The sequence below is a fragment of the Erithacus rubecula genome (assembly GCF_903797595.1).
Source record: "Erithacus rubecula genome assembly, chromosome: 8".
NCBI lineage: Eukaryota > Metazoa > Chordata > Aves > Passeriformes > Muscicapidae > Erithacus > Erithacus rubecula.
In genome coordinates, this window is record NC_136659.1 from 30,028,992 (window position 1) to 30,046,501 (window position 17,510).

The 17,510-nt window shown below is 36.9% G+C and overlaps 1 protein-coding gene across 1 annotated transcript in view; it reads right to left on the bottom strand.

Annotated features, from left to right (window-relative positions):
* Positions 1 to 272: 272 nt before the first annotated feature.
* The window catches only part of ACTR3 (actin related protein 3), a 28,375-nt gene continuing 11,137 nt past the window's right edge, over positions 273 to 17,510 (bottom strand). Inside the window, exons 2-12 of the mRNA XM_079310540.1 lie at positions 13,870 to 13,925; positions 10,152 to 10,276; positions 9,472 to 9,582; positions 7,926 to 8,021; positions 7,287 to 7,394; positions 5,164 to 5,307; positions 4,235 to 4,408; positions 3,782 to 3,874; positions 3,213 to 3,338; positions 1,585 to 1,668; positions 273 to 1,182 (exon numbers count right to left, since the gene is read on the bottom strand). Of these exons, the coding sequence (XP_079166666.1) occupies positions 1,087 to 1,182; positions 1,585 to 1,668; positions 3,213 to 3,338; positions 3,782 to 3,874; positions 4,235 to 4,408; positions 5,164 to 5,307; positions 7,287 to 7,394; positions 7,926 to 8,021; positions 9,472 to 9,582; positions 10,152 to 10,276; positions 13,870 to 13,925 (1,213 nt within the window). The 3' untranslated portion in view covers positions 273 to 1,086. The remainder of the gene's footprint in view (positions 1,183 to 1,584; positions 1,669 to 3,212; positions 3,339 to 3,781; positions 3,875 to 4,234; positions 4,409 to 5,163; positions 5,308 to 7,286; positions 7,395 to 7,925; positions 8,022 to 9,471; positions 9,583 to 10,151; positions 10,277 to 13,869; positions 13,926 to 17,510) is intronic.

The window sequence follows — 17,510 nt, forward strand, 5'->3', positions numbered from 1 at the left end:
AGCACCACCTGCAAGAAAGTGGGGGGAAAAAAGTTACAGAACAAAGTAGATGAACAAACCCAACAATGGAGGAGCTGTCAGGCTTCTCTAGGTAAGTGCTAACTAGCTGAACACACAAACTGCAGATCTAAAATGCTCACACTGGAGTTACACAAAGCACATTACATCTCTACCTCACAGACCAACCTCACTCCTCAAAAGCCACAGTGGATATGTAGGGACCCATGCTCAGAACTTCCCATGACATGAGATTAACAAGTCTGACACCAACATAAAAAGAAATTTTGTGCCTTTATTGGAATGGTGTTAGGCTTTAAATACACCAAATTTTGATAACCTGATTATTTGGTTTAATTAGAAATGACACTACAGAACTGCAATACTGGTCCAACAGTCTTGTCTTTACTTTTTTTTTTTTTTTTTTAAAGCAAGAGATAGTATGAAAATGCACCAAGTAATCAGAAAGCACTAGCAGGCATTGGTTAATCCAAGATAGTAGCTTCTTAGTTCCAAAAGCACTCGCATTGTATGGAACCCAGGATTTACACTAGCAAGAGCTAGTTGCATGAGTCATGACTTTTTCTTTTTTTTTTAATTTGCTTTCAAGTTGGTCACTGGTAAATTTTTTTTTTCCTCAAATATTACAGTTTCTTTTATTCATATTTTTCCTCAAAGTATAAAAAAGTATGAAATATAAACAAGCTCCTGTATTGCACCCATGAAGGGGTGCAATGGAAGCATTAGAGAGCTGACTATCTACACACCATCAAATCCCATCAGATCTTGGATAATTCATTAATATACAAAATATCAGGGCACAGAAAGAACTAAAAACCACCTTTTTTTTTGTTTTGTTACGCACAAGTTCAAATAATCAATCTAAAGAAAAAATGTGATCATTTTGGCTTTCCACTATATCCGCATGTTGAGACATTTATTAAAATGATCCTGCTTAATTGGGTTTGGTCTTTTTCTTATTGTCAAGTCATGTTTGTTATCTTTAATACCAGCCATCAGACAAACAAGTAATCAGAAAGACTCTTCCTCCTCCCCACTTCCCCATCCCTGGCCCCTGCAGGGTCAGCTTTAAGACATGACTCCAAACACAGGGTTGTGACGACAGATGCTAGGGCCAATCTCTTCATAATCTTTTTTGGTATGGCATACTTGGTAGAATTCAGGCTGTAAAAGGAAGGAAAAGAACATTAGTGTATGGTATATATATATCTAATTTTAACAATATTAACCTTTATGTAGCCATTAAAAAGATGAAAAAAAAAAAAAGACAGCACAGAAATCCTAAAATTTACTTACACCACAAATGGCTAAACACTAATGCAAAGAATATATTCTGCCACAAAACTAAAATGCAGTATTTAACAACTCACACAAAGCTTTAATTCAGTTTTCATTTGCTCTTCCAAGTCTTTGAAGTCTAATGCAAAAACAGGGAAGGTATATTTACTGAGGCCTATCAGAAATCCCCCTATCACATTTAATATACAATGAAGGTGAAATGAGAGCTCCAAAAGCACAGCACAGCCAGAATGGCTCAAGCATGCCCAGCTTTACAGCTATACTCACTGTGGAAGCCAGCATTGATCCTCCAAACCAGACTGCATATCTCTGCATATGGTGTGTAATGACTTGGACATCAATGGGCTTCGGCTGCAGGACAGAGGACAGAAAAGCAACACACCAAAAGTCACTTCTGCTGCTAAAAAACAGATCTAGTTTTAAAGGAATGTACATACCAAGCTTACTTTTAATAAATTACTGTTTTCATGAATGCTGTACATGTAAATTTATATTTATGGCATCAGACTTTCACTTGTACAATGAAGGGTAAGAAACAGCTCCTGCTTACAGATGAAGTTACCTGAGATATAAGAGATATTTCAATTCACACCCATTTTTTAACATTATGTTCTGAATTCATTTCTTGATGGACTATGTACTTATTTATATGCATTGGTCTTATACTACCTAAACTTTTCAAAAAGCCACACTTTAGGAAGATAATTTTCAAGTTTCCTGTGATTTCTCTAACAAAGCATCAGTAGCACACTGAAGGTTTTTCCAGGATCAAAACAGTCAGTCATGGTTTCCTGAACTAGAGGAGTCACTCCAGCCAGCCTTTCCCTCCACAGATACACAACCTATTCCTCACTGGTGCCAATCAAAACTGCTAGAGTATGTCACAGTTTCAGAATTTATTTGTTCCAGCCCAACCTGCTGAAATTTGAAACAGTATCTAAAAATTTTCTGTAACACATTTGTAAAACTCCAGCCAGTGATTCATTGCCATGCCTGGCACTTAAAAGAAAAGAATCACATCCAATTTCCTTACTCAGATTCTGCTTCCTTACCAAGTGGTACAAGTCTAGTAAAGAAAACAGAGACTAGATGATGTTTCTTAGGCCACAGAACTGTGTATGACTGTAATTTCAGAGTTTCTACATGGCAGATTATAAAGCTCTGGTGGGACTTGAAAGGATTGTTTGAGCTCACCTAGCTAGATTGCAACTAAAAAATCAATTAGCAAATTCATTTGAATTTTGCTTCCAAAGGAAGAATGCATGATTTTTTTTTTTTCTCTGCTGGCCTTTTATTTATGCAGATACAACAGAAAGATGCAACAGTTAGGTGAGAGGTCTGAAGAGGAAAGAGCACAAATTAAGGATGCACTTTAGTAAAAGCAAAGTCACTTACAGGATCATAAGATAATTGAGGTGGGAAGGGACCATCATGTCTCTAGTTTGGCCTCCTGCTCAAGGCAGGGTAAGCTATGAAGCCAGGAAGGTATTTAGGGTTTTATCCAGCTGAAATTAATCAAAATCAGTAATTTCCCCACATGTACTGAGGCACTATCAGGAGTCCCAACGCCCTCCCTTCTCTAATCAAGACTCCCTGATTGCTCACAGGACACATGCTCCTGACTCTCCTGGTGGCTCAACAATGAGCTTGATTCATCTCTTATCTTCAAGCTCAAAAGACTGAGCACAGTGAACTGTAACTGATCAATAAACAAGCACAAAGACAGCTGGAGAGGCCAACTGCTGCTATGTGATGGATAAAACTCTGAAAAGCCTCTGCAAGAACTCCAAACAAGGCAAAGACATTCCAACAAAGACCACAATCATTGCAAGATGTTATTTGCACATTCTGCAGGTAACAGATGCCAGTTAAGTGTGTGAGCTGCACAAACCTACCTTCAGTCTGCCACCACTAAGTTCTTCACTAAGTTTCAGCCTGGCATCCACAGTCCTTTTCAAGTCTCGCTGTAAACGGCGACCAAAGTCCCTGAACATGGTTGAGCCTCCAGAGAGGACAATATTCTGTTTGGAATAACAAAACTTGTTAGGCATGTCTGAAAATGCAAGTTTCCAACTTCACCCAGTTCCTAAATTCCATATTTAAATGTAAGTTTTTAAAGCAAATGTAAGTTTTTAAAAGCAAATATGCTTTTACTGTAAATTATATAAGCATGACATAACATGAATTCACCAATAGTTTGCCACATAAAAATTGGCTGTGCTTTAAAATCTATTTATATCTTATTACATCTCACCACTTCTGCTCATTTTTTGTTTCCCTAATGAAAAAACACATTCTGAAAATGTCTAAGTGAACAACAAAGCCTTCTGCATATTAGATTTATTTCTAGAAAAAATGGTTAATTTTGTTCATTTGGTTTTGAAGAGTTTCAAACATACACCTTGATAAAAATGACAATTCTTCTAAAACCCATACATTAAAAAAAGACATCATAGCTACTGACCTTATATAGAGGACGTCTAACATCAATGGGACAATTCTGAATAACTTCATCTACTACTTCTGAGATTGGTTGTGTAAAGTCAGGATTAGCAAACTGAAATCAGGAATAAAATCAAGTCACTGTGAAGGATCACATATTGCAAAGGAAAAGAGGCTAAGAGGAAAAAAGGAAAGAACCATTCTATTATACTAGAAATGGCATGAAAACTAATAATGGAAACAGTTATTAAATCTTTTTGCTGCCATTTATAAGTGCTTTGTGTATCAACCTGGATTTGTATAAAAATAGCAGCAGTCAAAAATCAATACATGCTGACTTCCAGCAATAGCTGGTATCTATTTATAAACAAGACGTGCCAGGATAACTACTTCTTTACAATTTTGCAAATAGGATTTCCATGTTATCATCTAAAATGCTTTTAAAACAATGTACAGACAAGTCAAATCAACTTACCTCAGGATGGAAGAAAATCTCTGGCCCCAGGAATCTCTCATAACCAACATCAATGGTAAATTCTTTCTTTGAGATAGCATTAATTCCAGTATATTGTTTAATCCACTTTGTACCATCTGTGTCATACTTGTTAAATTCTTTTACTAAGTCAGGGCAAACATAACTAAAGCGCTCCTGAAAATTGAAGAGATACAGTTAGAACGATCTAAAGTACAGAAAACAGGTAAGAAATGTCAAAAAAATGTAGTAATTTCAAGTTTTAAGAGAAAGGAATGACTTGACAGATAAAGAATAGGCCTCAAAACAGCTGAGCTGACATTTACTGTACACAGGTAGATAATGGCTCTGCTACTACAGATCATTTCTGTGCAGCACTGAAGGCTCTTGCTGAGCTAAATTTCTTTTCTTTTTTCTTTTCCTCTAAACTTCGATGATTGTGAGAAATTAATTCTGAAATGCATTGAAGAACTGCCAGAGAAACAAAATTTAAGTGTACTTTAAACTGAATGTCTTTCAGAATAGCTTTGTTCTCTATGTAATGTGTATTACAGAAAAGGACACATTAATATTCAGAAAGAATGTAAAAGCAATTACAGCTCTCTATATGACACATCCAGCCAACAGTATTTCCTACAGAACATTACAATAATAATAGCAACAGGATAATAACAACAATAATGATAATGGAGGGAAGAGAGACGGGAGACAACAGGTGAAGAGTGAAATTCCAGGCTAAACTAAGTATAACCCAACTGTAAACCTTGAGTTAAAGCTATTTTGTGTTATTACATTATTAAGACATTTTTATATTACTTAGAATCAGAGACCCATTACTCAGAAGTACAATTACTTTCAGATATTCTTGTACTTTAAACCAGATAACAAGTTGTGATATAAAATAACCCTAAGATCTGTACCATTCACATTACCTTCACTGCTTTAGCTGTTTCCAAGGATTGTTCAGGAGGAATTCCTACTTCTCTCTCCCTCAGCAACTGCTGAATGAAGTATGTGATATCTCTCCCAGCAATTGGAATGTGTTTGATACAGCTGCCAATCACATATCCTTCAGCCTGTAAGCAAAATGGGCACAAAGATCCTGATAAGAGCTACCTTCACCAAAGCTCAGAGGGAGAGAGAAAGGCATGGGGTCTAGACTCCTACCCACTACCTGTGATTCTGAGGCTGGCTCATTTAATTACCACAAATCCAATTCTTCACAATATAGCCTTACTTTACTTTGCATGGCATTTTTTCATAATTCTTACAAGGTTAGAAGGAACAGAAAGGTCACTAGTACATAAGGCAGACAAATCACTATACTCACTATTCCTTGGCCTTTATTTTCTCTTCAAAATGAGGTTACTCTTACCAAAAAGGTCAAGGAACCTTTTTCGTGAAATATTATTTTAGAATAACTGATGTGGCCCTGCAGTCACAGCCACTGATGTAAGACGTAATAATCCACATGAACCAAAATTAATTTTCTGAAAGCAGGGAGAAAATGCATCATTTCAGCACATTAATTGAGACTGCTCAGAACATCAGACTGGCCCATCCTCATCCATCAACCTGCCCTTACAAGTCACACATCCTGGGGACTAGTATCAATGCATTAAAAACATCTGGTGTAAATAAAGAAAAAGTGTGAAAGGCTGGCCTTCAAACCTACCAGACCTGCTAAATCCAAACAGAGGAATCAAGATACCATACTCATAAAATGCTTAAGTTTTCCTATACACACACTCCCCTTATGTTCATACTAAAATGTCTTACTAACACAGAAAACAATGTCATAAAAAAAAATCTACCACTACTGTTAGCTTCACTACAGACAGAAGTATTTGTTAATTCCTCTTTATTTTATAACAGAAGTGGTAGAAAAATGTTGACAATTTTTCCAACATGTTTAAAAATTTCAGAAGCAAATTACATTCTGCAAAGGAGGTTAATGCTTCAAAGTTATATAGAATATCTACTCTCATTTCAATTTTAAAAAACAACAAACCCACAAATCGGGAAAAGTTCAACTGTTTTAAACAGTAATGTGAACTCCTAAGTATAATTTTAAAGTTTACCTATATAAGGTCTGAGATGTCAATTGTTTCCTAAATCTTATTAAAAAAAAACATTAACTTGGATTTACAGGATGAACAAAGATTTAGCCACAATATTCCACCAAAATAAGTACGAAACTGTTACATGACAGTGTATGTTTGACTACCACCAGTGCTACTGTTTTTTAAAAACTGCTGTTACTGTGGCATGATAAAGCTTTACACAGATTTTAGTCTTAAAAATTGTTATCTAACTTAATTTTGAAAATACAAATGTCTCTGGTACACAGATATGAATTTAACTCCACCAGGAAAGAGTGGGCAATAATTTGACAGTAAGGAAAATTACTGCAGCTCTAGGTGTTCATTATTTAATAAAACATCACACAATCACCTAAGTTCCTGCTCCAGCAACCTGATGAATTGGAATAGATATTCAAACAGACTAACCAGCCCTAGAGGTTGTTTTCTTCCAGTCAAGCAGGAATTTTGCTATTGCCTGTATGGCTGAAGCACTACTAAATACTGGGAACAGATGGAAAAAAAACTATAAACAATAGTTTTTCTCTTCAAATCCACCCTCTAATATTTATTACTTGTATTATTTCTATTTTATATATAAATGGACTGAGCTAAATGAAAATAAACACACAAACTTTCTGTACTGACTACTGTGAAGAGCCTATTCACTTTTACCAGCAAATCAAATTGGAAATGTGCTAAAGCAATTTCACCCATCACTTAGCATGGCCTTGGCAATTCACCTTTTAAGGTAAGTCACTGAAAGACAATTAGCCCTTCCAAACTCAGAGAAGTTCCTCAAGAGTTTCTGCACTAGATAATGAACCAAAACTCACACCCACAGCCCTGGGAATTATCTGACGTTTCTGAAGACTCCTATCTATACTTGAGAGTGTGTAGGTGTACACTTCAGAGAACTCAGAGGACAAGCTGTTCCCCATTGAAGCTATTGTGCAGCTTTGAGGCACACTTACCACAGGAATAACATGAGTGACACCATCTCCACTGTCTATAACTGTGCCAGTCAGTGTTCGCTCTCCTACTTGTCTTGACGTCCAAGATGCAGCTAAGGCAAGGACAGCCTTGGAAAAAAACAAAAATCAAACATTAGAAAAACATCTGTCTGCAGATCTCACCTTGCACCACCCCTCCCAAGGACAGACTGACACCCCCATGGCAATTTACAGCATGAAAACCGATTTAATAACTTTATACATGTCTACATAACAGCTTCAAAAAAAAAAAAAAAGGCTGCATAAATAATTTCTGACACTTGCCTGATGTTTTCTCAGCCATGCTCAAAGAATTTTTCGTTACTTGATACTGAAAGGGATTCAGTTCTTGGATTAATAGAATTATTGTGATGTGGTTTTTTATTTACTTATGGTGCAACACATATAATACTCTACTGCTCAGAAGCCTGTAGAGGCAACAGGAACTGTATTCAGTGACCACCCACAAATCAAAGCATGTCAAACATGCAGTGCTGCAACTGCCAACCAGAAGGACATAAACATATTCCAAACACTACTTACACAGTTTTTTGACAGTGAAATGAGTTTTAGCCCACACAGAAATATTGCAGCTGTAACTTTCAACAGCCCTGCCCTTACCTGAACAGCAATATATAGCCCTGGAACGTTGAAAGATTCAAACATGATTTCAGCAGTATATTCTCTATTTTCTGGAGTATTTAATGGAGGCTCAGTCTGTGAGACAAGAAAAAAAAAAAAAACAAAAAAAAAACAACCATCCCATGAGTTTTACTTTCATACCAAAGATTTCACTTAAAAAAAAAAAAACATCAACTGCTAAGTTTTGTTAAGATGAGTCATTCAACAACAATAGCATGCAAAAATAGTAATGGACAATGGGTGCTTTTAAGAATTATTGCAAATTGCATTAAAAGAAAGAAAAACATAAGTCCAATAAAAAGTACATCCGTTACTGCTTCAGAATTTACATCCAAGACCTCCTTTGTGGGTTGGTTAGTTCATTACAACTTTTTATTTCACTTGGAAGAATCAAAGACTATCACAATATGTCAAAGGATGCAATTTAGCACATATAAAAAAATGACATTTTTTTAGATTTCTTATTGAAAAGAGCTGTTTTCCTTCAAAAGGCAGCCACTGTAACACAAGTTGATATGCTCAGCTGTAGAATGCACTCAAGAGAGAGAAGGTGAATAACATAAAACATACCATAATAGTGTGCTACAGCTTTCATTGGAATCTCAAACATACTCAAGACTCAACTCTGAAGGAGCATTTTGGATAGTGCTACAGAATACTTGAGAAAAGAAAATACCACTCTAATATTACAGCAACTGTGTAACAGGAGGGGAAAAAGGAGGGAGTCAGACTGTTCACAAAGGTCTTAGGAAAAAGAACCAGGAACACAAAACTCAACTTAGGAAATCCTAAGTAGGTATTAGGAAGAAAAAAGGCAACTTAGAGGTGTTCAAATATTGCAAATGGGCCCAGGGTTGTTAAGGCATTTTGAGCCTTGGAGATATTCACAGCTTGGCTGGACACAGCCTTGAGCAACTGGACCTAATCATTGCTTTAAGAAGATGAAGGCAAATAAACAGGTATAGCCAACACCTCTAATTTCAAACTTGGTCTATAAATAACACACTAAACCAAATTGCATATTTCAATGGCCCTAAATAAAATACTAAGGAATAGTAGATGCTTCACAATAACATTGACCTTAATTGAGATCTAATCAGCCTAGATAGGACAACCCTTCCAGTTTCACAGAAAATAAAAGACAAAAATTTACTCTCTAGATACTTCATCCAGATGGCAGTACTGTAAAAACAAAATAATTGCAATTATGTAAAGTCAAAACACAAGTTTGTTTTTTTTTGTCTCAAACATATAAACTTGAGATCATTGAATTCAGTGGAGAAGGAAAATAAGAAAGTGATGAATCAGACAATTTGGAGGAACATGAGAATAGAAAAATGTTTGCTGTTCAGACACAATGACATTTTCAGAAAATTAAAGCTGCTTAAGGCAGCTCAAGAAAGCTCTTGGTAATTTATTTACTTCTGCTTTCAAAATATGCATATTTATATTTGAGAATTTACATAAATCAGCACATTGCTATTCATCATATGGAATTTCTTATGCAGGGCATAAATTTACCTACCAAAAGAAAATAATGGTCCTCAGGTTCTGCCCTTAAATACTTAAAGATTACTTGCTCCATAAACCTCTCCATCAAGTCCCAGTCTTCAACTATACCATGGCGGATAGGCCACTGTTGGAGAAAATATCAGATTATAATTGGAAACAAAAAGAAAAGGGAAACCAAACACCCTCAAACCAAACAAAAAAAAAAATCTGTTTTCAACTGCAGTAGAAGCATATGATCCACACAACCAAGAAACCTTGATTTAGGCTTCCCCTACTCAAAACTCTGATTCCAACCTTTAGTAGCAGAGACAACACAATGCATTTTTCTCACTACAGCAGAATGCTGGCACTGGGATAAACCAAAAGTTCCCCCAGTCCAATGTCCCACTCTGATGCTTCTGATAGAAGTTGCCAAGGAACAAGAGAATGTGGCATTCCCACTAAAGACTCTCTCAGACTCCTTTTACTTATGAAGAAATTTATATATATTAAATTCATATATATTCACAGTGTTTTGCAAATTCCCACAGGCTCCCCAAGTTTAACAAAACTAATACCAAGCTTATTTTCTATTTAAACACAGTTAATAAATAAGATTTCAACTATCCAAAAAGCATTCTTACTATTATATTTACTGTACACATGATGCTTGCTGAACAGTATTGAACAATTGTTTTAAAAATTTCTTAATACCTTGGTTGCATAAGTTGGTTTTTCTATTGCTTCGTCCCCAATGAAGAAGTCTAAATCATCCACACCTTTCAAAACCCTCCTTTGTGCTTGATCCACCACTTTTGCTGACTCTTTGATAGCAATACCTTCAATAGAGACCACAAACGTTATTGTAGGTCATATATCCTGCACCAAAAAAAGAGAACCTGCACTGCAAAAAAACAGACTCAATCACAATCATCCTTTGTTTCAAGCATCACTCAGAAAAGCTACATAGAACACAGATAATTTGATTTCCAATCATGGGTAAGCATGGTAAGGATTTAAAAAGTAACACAGACTTAAATATGAATTTAATTGTTAGACACTCACCACGCTATCAGGAAGATAAAATATATACAAACACTAAAATAGGATATCCCTACAGATCTCATTTTATTCAACAAATGTACTAATTTTCTGCACACTCCAATAATAACAATTTTAAGTGTTATTATTAGTGTTGCTATTCTTTGAAAAAGAATCACTCCCCAGCCACCAGCAATATCTGCTGTATTTTTTCAAATCTTACATATTGCCTCTAAACACAATCATTCACACAGATGAGGAAATTCATATGTACAAGAGCATTAAATCAGCCTCAGCTGTTCTAAGGTTGTGCTCCAAAAGCTCTTTCAACAGCAGAAGTATTTTTCTAGCTCTCACCTTCAGCAAGAAGTTATGTTTTCTCACAACTAAGATGAAAAAAAGTTCAGAAAAGAGCTGAAGTCTCAATCCCAGCAGCACAGCTACAGGATGTGGAAACCAGCAGCTTGCTAAGGGGCAAAGCACCCCGAGTTCCTGGATCCTCCCCATCCTCCTTCCCTTCCCATACAGGGCAACACAAGCAGGGCCAGAGGAACCAAGGAGTTGAATGTTGTGAAAGACTGAACAGGATGGAACAGAAGTCATTATTTTGAGCTCTTCAGGAAGAAAACTGAATCATAGTGCAACTTGTGTAGCTGCTTAGAGGAGAGCAGAGAGGAAGCAGAAGGCTGGAGGAAGCCAATTAGCAGGGGGTGGATGGGAAGCAGAAGCTAAAATCACAGGGAAGGAAATGTTGCAAGGCAGGTGCTTGCTGCAAGTGAAGACAAGAACCCTGACAAATATTTTCAGGTCATTGTTAGAGCTCACACATCTGGGGGAAGTTTTCTGTCCAGATGTGTGTAATCCTCAAGACCTTTCCAGAAACACCCACCACTTGCCACAGGACTATACCAGCTTTCAAACTGGCTTCACCCTGTTAAAAGCCTAAAACAAGATGGGAGGTCTCAAATATTTTGCTGCCCTCAAGGCCAGTTTGTTCAGGCCTGTGTTTGAAAGGCAGAAATTAGGAGCAAACAGCCTGAATCAAGAATCATATCCTGAAAACACAAACAAGAAAATAAATCTTGTTGAAACCTCAGTTGTGGTGCCTGAGGATGGCCAGCACCCCAGCAATACTTGGAGAAGTTGCCTTTGGTTTGCTTGGCACAAGAATTAAGAGCTTCTAGAGAAACAAACACACAAACACAAAAATTCTTGCATGGAATCAATTTTTGTGCTGAACCACTACTCAAGCCAGTGGGTTTTTTTTTTTTTTTACAAGTAAAGGCCATCAGCTATCACAGAAACTGAAATAATGAAAAAAAAAAAAATCAAGGGAACTATTGGGTAATGGAAAGAAAGTAACTCCCATTTTAGCAAACAGCAGGAAAAACCTGCTTAAGTGAAGTGAAAAAAAAAAAAACGCAAGCAAAATTAATGATCTAAAATCTAAAAAGCAGACAAGGAAGAAAGCAGTGAATCCAAGCAACATCAAAAAATTGACCAATATATTCTCATTTACTTCACTCTTTATGTAAGCATTTATCATCTCTACAGAAGCATATTCAGAATAAATCAAGAACACATCATAAGGAGATAAAAATTTGTTAAGAGCAGGAGTGAATAAGATAAGCTACAAGTGAACAAGGCACAAGGAATGCTGCTCAGACCTGTTTAACAGCAAACATTAATTTTAGAGAATCAAACTGATAAAATGCCACTGCTGGAAGTGCAAGGAGAAACCAAATCATTTTTCCATGGGGAATAATATTAAGGAAACTGCAGACATGAAAGTGCTTTTTTGTAACATTTTACTTTCAAACTAGGTACTGCTGTACTCTATTTTTGTTTCTCTAATGTGGATTAATCCAGTACTACTTTATTTCATTCAAGGCAGAGGATTAACAAAAAATCATGCAGTTTCTGTAATTATCTAGCTTGGATTGCAGCACAAATGAGAAAAACGCCTTTTTGATTGAGAGAATTGCAGTCAAGGGTCATTTCAGCTGTAGCAGCATCTAGACTGAACAACCTTTTTTCCATACACCACACTATATCAAAAGGCTATCAAGAAAATCTCATTTCCTCCCCTTCTCTTCTACTTTAATAGCATCCCTGTTGGATAAATTTCTCTGCTTAATGATCTGACAGGATATTTCTTCCCAGTGTTAAAATATCATGATATCTCTTCTTTTTCTGAACAAGAAAGTGATCTTCAAATTAAATAAACCAAATTTAAAGATGCATAAAAAGTATGTAAACTCTATGTATCTGAAATTAAATAACCACTTGCCCATTTGTACTTTAACAAGTGCTATGAAGTTTAAAGAACACTGTAAGGGTTTTTCCAATGTTTAGAAACTTTATATATATAATGTTAAATTAGCTTTTGTGTGAAAAGCAAAACTCTGTGTTTTATATGCCACTGAAATAAACTTAATGAAGTTAATTCACAAAACCAAATAATCTAAGAAATACCTATTAGAAGCCAAAACAGAAGGTATGGAATGGATTCTCTGAATGCATTCTCCTGTTCTCAGATAAGTGAATTAGCCTTATCTCTCCATGAAAATTACATTTTGGAGTAAATTTCCTAGAAAAATTAACACAGAGCTTGAATTTCCAAGTTCTATTTTACAGTGACTGTGCTGAAGTAATATTAGTTCCAGCTCTCTTCCTGTTGTATTTGCAAGGAAAACTGGGTGTGCTAATTATTCCTTTTCACCAGGATGTAATCCATGATTACTTTGGCACAGAGGAACAATGAGGAACTGCCAAGTGGTGTAGGAGGTCAGAAGGTGAAGCATTTCTAAAGGAAGCTGAGTGAGCTCCACTCTCTGGAGCAGAATTTATCTCTTCAAGTGGTAGAAACAGTTCAGGAGCCAGGGAGCAAATAAATAAATGATTCTACATGGGGGAAAAAGTGACATGGTTTCTTGTTGTATTTGCAAAACACAGTAAATTAACATAGCTGCAATAGAGACAATTTCCAGGCAAGTAGACCCTAGAGATATTAAATAATACCATTTTAATTTTTTTTCAGTTATAATCAACTCAACGTTTTAGCAGATAAATCAGTAAATTAGAAAAAAAAAACCTCCTGAAAGGTAATGTAGCCATGCTATGGGTTTTTACATTATTTCAATGGCCAAAAAATTAGCTTCAACTATTAGTATCCTTTTTTAATTAATGTATCTTTCTAAACTGAGTATCTGTAACAAAACAATAAAGCCACATTATTACTCTGCGTCATTACTCAGAGGTCAAGCTCTGTTAATTGTTTTGTTGTTTTTTGGGGTTTTTTTTTGGGGAGGTTGTTTATTTGTTTCTTATAACATGTTACAGAAAGTCCAATAGTAACTTCAGCATTGACACACGAGTAACAAATACTCACATGAAGGGATAATGAACTGGGGTTCAGTATTACCCGCATATCCGAGCTTTGTATACCTGTTGAGGCAAAAGAGAAAGATTTGGTTGTAGTCTTTAATACCACAAATAAAGATATCTCTTTTTTTAATGAACAGACCCCTCTCCCTGTATCAGAAGGACACCACACTAACTTTTCTATAAAAATAAAAAACCCAAGGCAAACTGAGAATTTCTCTCTTTTAAAGTATAAAACAATGAATGCTCCCTGCCACAGATCAAGCATCACTGCCAACTTCTACTCTAATAACATTTTACTAAGGAACACAAAGTATGTAATTCAATCTATCAATGTTTAGGAGTACAGTATTTTCAGAGCAGTTCCTCCCTGCTCAGCAGCTAGCATCTCTATAGAAATATTTTTAAATAGCTAATGCTAGTGGTAAAAGTGTTTTTTGTAATTCCTAACTATAGGGGGGAAAGCTGCCCAGCCCATGGGCTGCCAGCTGGGCATGAGGCAGGGCTGGTCATCCTCATGTCACAAGCAGCTGGTAATGACAAGTCCTAGCAAAAGCCATTTCATTTCACAATTGGAAAACAGTGTCAAAATGTGTCTAATAAGAGTAAAGAAAGCAAGAGGAAAATAACTACATGCCTTCACCCAGTCTCCAGTATGGGCTATGGATATACGCATATCTGCATTAGCACAAGGCAAGAAAACTGAAGAAATTAACAAAGCATTCATGAAAAATAACTAAAAACTCAGTGTACCAAAGCCAGCTGCTAGAAGTGCTGTCACCAAAGCAGCCATGGCAAATTCTAAACCATGCAGACCAAAATGCACAGCTCTAGCTCAAGACTTAGAGCATACCCACATGTTTTTACCAAGCCCAGACGTGACAAAGTTCTCATTTTCTCTGTACAGTCAAGCAGCTGCACTGAATCAGCACCAGCAGCAGAGGCATGAGCACTGTAGTAGCACCTCTAGAGCATTCAGCACTCTGATGTAAATGTGGAAGATGCTGGGAGGTGTAAGGCAGCAGTGACTCCAAGGAAGCATAAATTCATGGCAGTAGCAGCAGGAGGCTGGGCTCCCCAGGCTGGGAGAGCAGAGATGCTGCAGCAGCAGTGAGTGAGCAGCTTGTGCCCGTGCCCAGCAGCACCCACACAATTCCAGCACTGATGGTAACTGCACCCATCAGCACTAGGTCAAGAGGCACAAACCCTCAGAGGGAAGGTGAGTTTCTGTCTGAGTAACAGTGGTTAGCACAGGACCTGATCCAAATGCTCTGCAGGAGATGTGTTTTCAAAGCTGTGAACCCAATCTTGTGTGTAACACACTGTAACAGTGATGAATAACCATGTACTGAAACTTGACTTCCTATCAATAAACAGGAATGTTTCTTCACAAGGAAAACTTCGCAGGCAGGAGGTAACAAATAATGAAAAAAGAAACTAATATCAGAAAGAACTTCACACCTCATGAAGAGGCCAGCATTAGGCACTATGTGTGCCTCACCTCAGGACATACAAAACTTGGATTTTGCTCATGGAAGTTTGATTTTCTTCTTAAAGGAATATCAAGGATGCCACAAACTGGTGCTTCTTTAACCTATCACGCAGAGTAAAACTGTTCACTGTATTTATAGTGTTTTAAGAGGCTTTTAGTGCCACAATTACTAAATAAACCAGCAAACACTGACTCACTCCCTCTCCCTTCCCTTGCAAACCAGAACTGTGGCATGTAGATTTTAAAGCTCAATCTACACAAAAACTTTGGAGCCTGAATGCTGCATAAACCTACAACTAGATTAGAAGTGCTTTTTAACAGTTAAAAAAGTTAAAACTGTTTGCTTATTAAACTCAGTATTTCAAAGAAAGCAAAAGCTGAACTGGTGCAGGTAACTGGCAGCTTAGCTGCTTGTGGGTGGGAGTTTGCCCAGCACACACAAAGCCAGAAAGACTGAAAGAAAAATAATCTCATGAAAGATGCATTTGACATAAAAAGAGCATATTCAGACATAAAATCAGCATATATAAAAATACTATGGCCTACTCAGCAGGAAGTGCACTGATTCAAGGAAAAAAAAAGTAGTGCATTTTTAAGTTTCCAAGAGAAGAAAGGGAAAATAAACCCTGCATGACTTTTGGTCTCTGAATATTAGAGCATTGTATCAGCAAGTCTCCAGTGCAGTGTCCTACACAACACTTCACATCTCTCATGTACAAGACCTCATTGCACACTTGGAACTCCATCATCTGTGGAATATGGGCCAAGGATGGACCCCCTGCTCCCCTGGGAGCAAAAAAAACCTGATTTACCAACTAAATACATATAGAGATACTCTTGAGTTAAAATGGAGCCTAAAAATGTGATAGGCGAGGCAAAAAGCTAAGGTAAAACTGAATGAAAGTCAATAAAAACCTTCAAGTCTCCAAATGCACAATCTAGTCTTCATGGAATTTTTTAAAAATTAACTTTTGCAGATAGGAGGCTGTATTCAGACTAATCAACCTATCATTGTCACTTGAAGTAAATATTTAAATCACATGAAAAGAAGGATACCATAGGCAATCCAGATTCCAACAAGTATACAGTTTCCACAAGGACTTCATGCATGGCAATGTCTGACTAATGAATGATTCACAGGCACACCCTAACTTCTTCAGGGCAGGAATTACAGCTGCTACAGAAGAACCCTGATAGCAGAGATATCATAAGGCAGTACCAATACTGGATTGTCCATTAATAACCCCTTGTCTTGCTGCCAAGAACTGAAGAGTGGCAGAAAGGACTTGCATGGAGACAGGCAGGCCATTGAGACATGGACTCAGCTTTCCCACATGGAATTTGGGGCATTCAGCAGTAAGAGCACAAGGCACTGCACACAGGAGTGTAAAGGTATAACCTAATGTCTATTAAAAACTGTAATACAGAACCCATTTACAAAATCCCAAAGGTGAAAGCCTTGATTGTTCAAGGGTGTTTTCCTTTATTTCTCTGCGTTCAGCTCCCTGAAGTGCTCCTGTCAGCCCATTAAAAAAAAAATTAAAAAAAAAATCTTAAGAAACAATCAGGCAAAAAAAATTGTTGGATTATCATGGCCTTTAGCTTTAGTTCAGAAAATCAGCTACAGAATATCCAAGAGCAGTACACAAAGTCTTTGTACATGTGTATATACTCTCTCAGCATATATATATACACACTTATACATAAATATATATATATAGTGCTGATAGTGCCCAGAGACTACCCTGTAACACCACCTCCAAAAGGTAACACCACTAGTCTACACAGATATGATAAACAAAACATGACATTTTTGTAATGGACATTCATAGCACAAATAAGTTTGGGAGAGCAACTAGTGAAGTTTCCTTCTGGTTTAACTCTACTAACCCCTATCTCACCTTTCAGTGGAGAAATATCTTCAGCATGTGACCATCACCCTCAAAAAGTCACATCCTGGAACTGCACAGCAGCTGTGCACTGTCTGCCCAAGAGCTGTCAGGCAGGACAGCCAGAGGCTTTCCACAATGTTCTCAAGAGCACTAATGGGATTTCTTACATGTGCTCTCTCACCTAGAATAGATGTTTCTGAGGCTCTGACACAAAAGCAATGTCACCAAGAGGTTACTTGTGCATTAGTCACTCCGTTTTGAAGC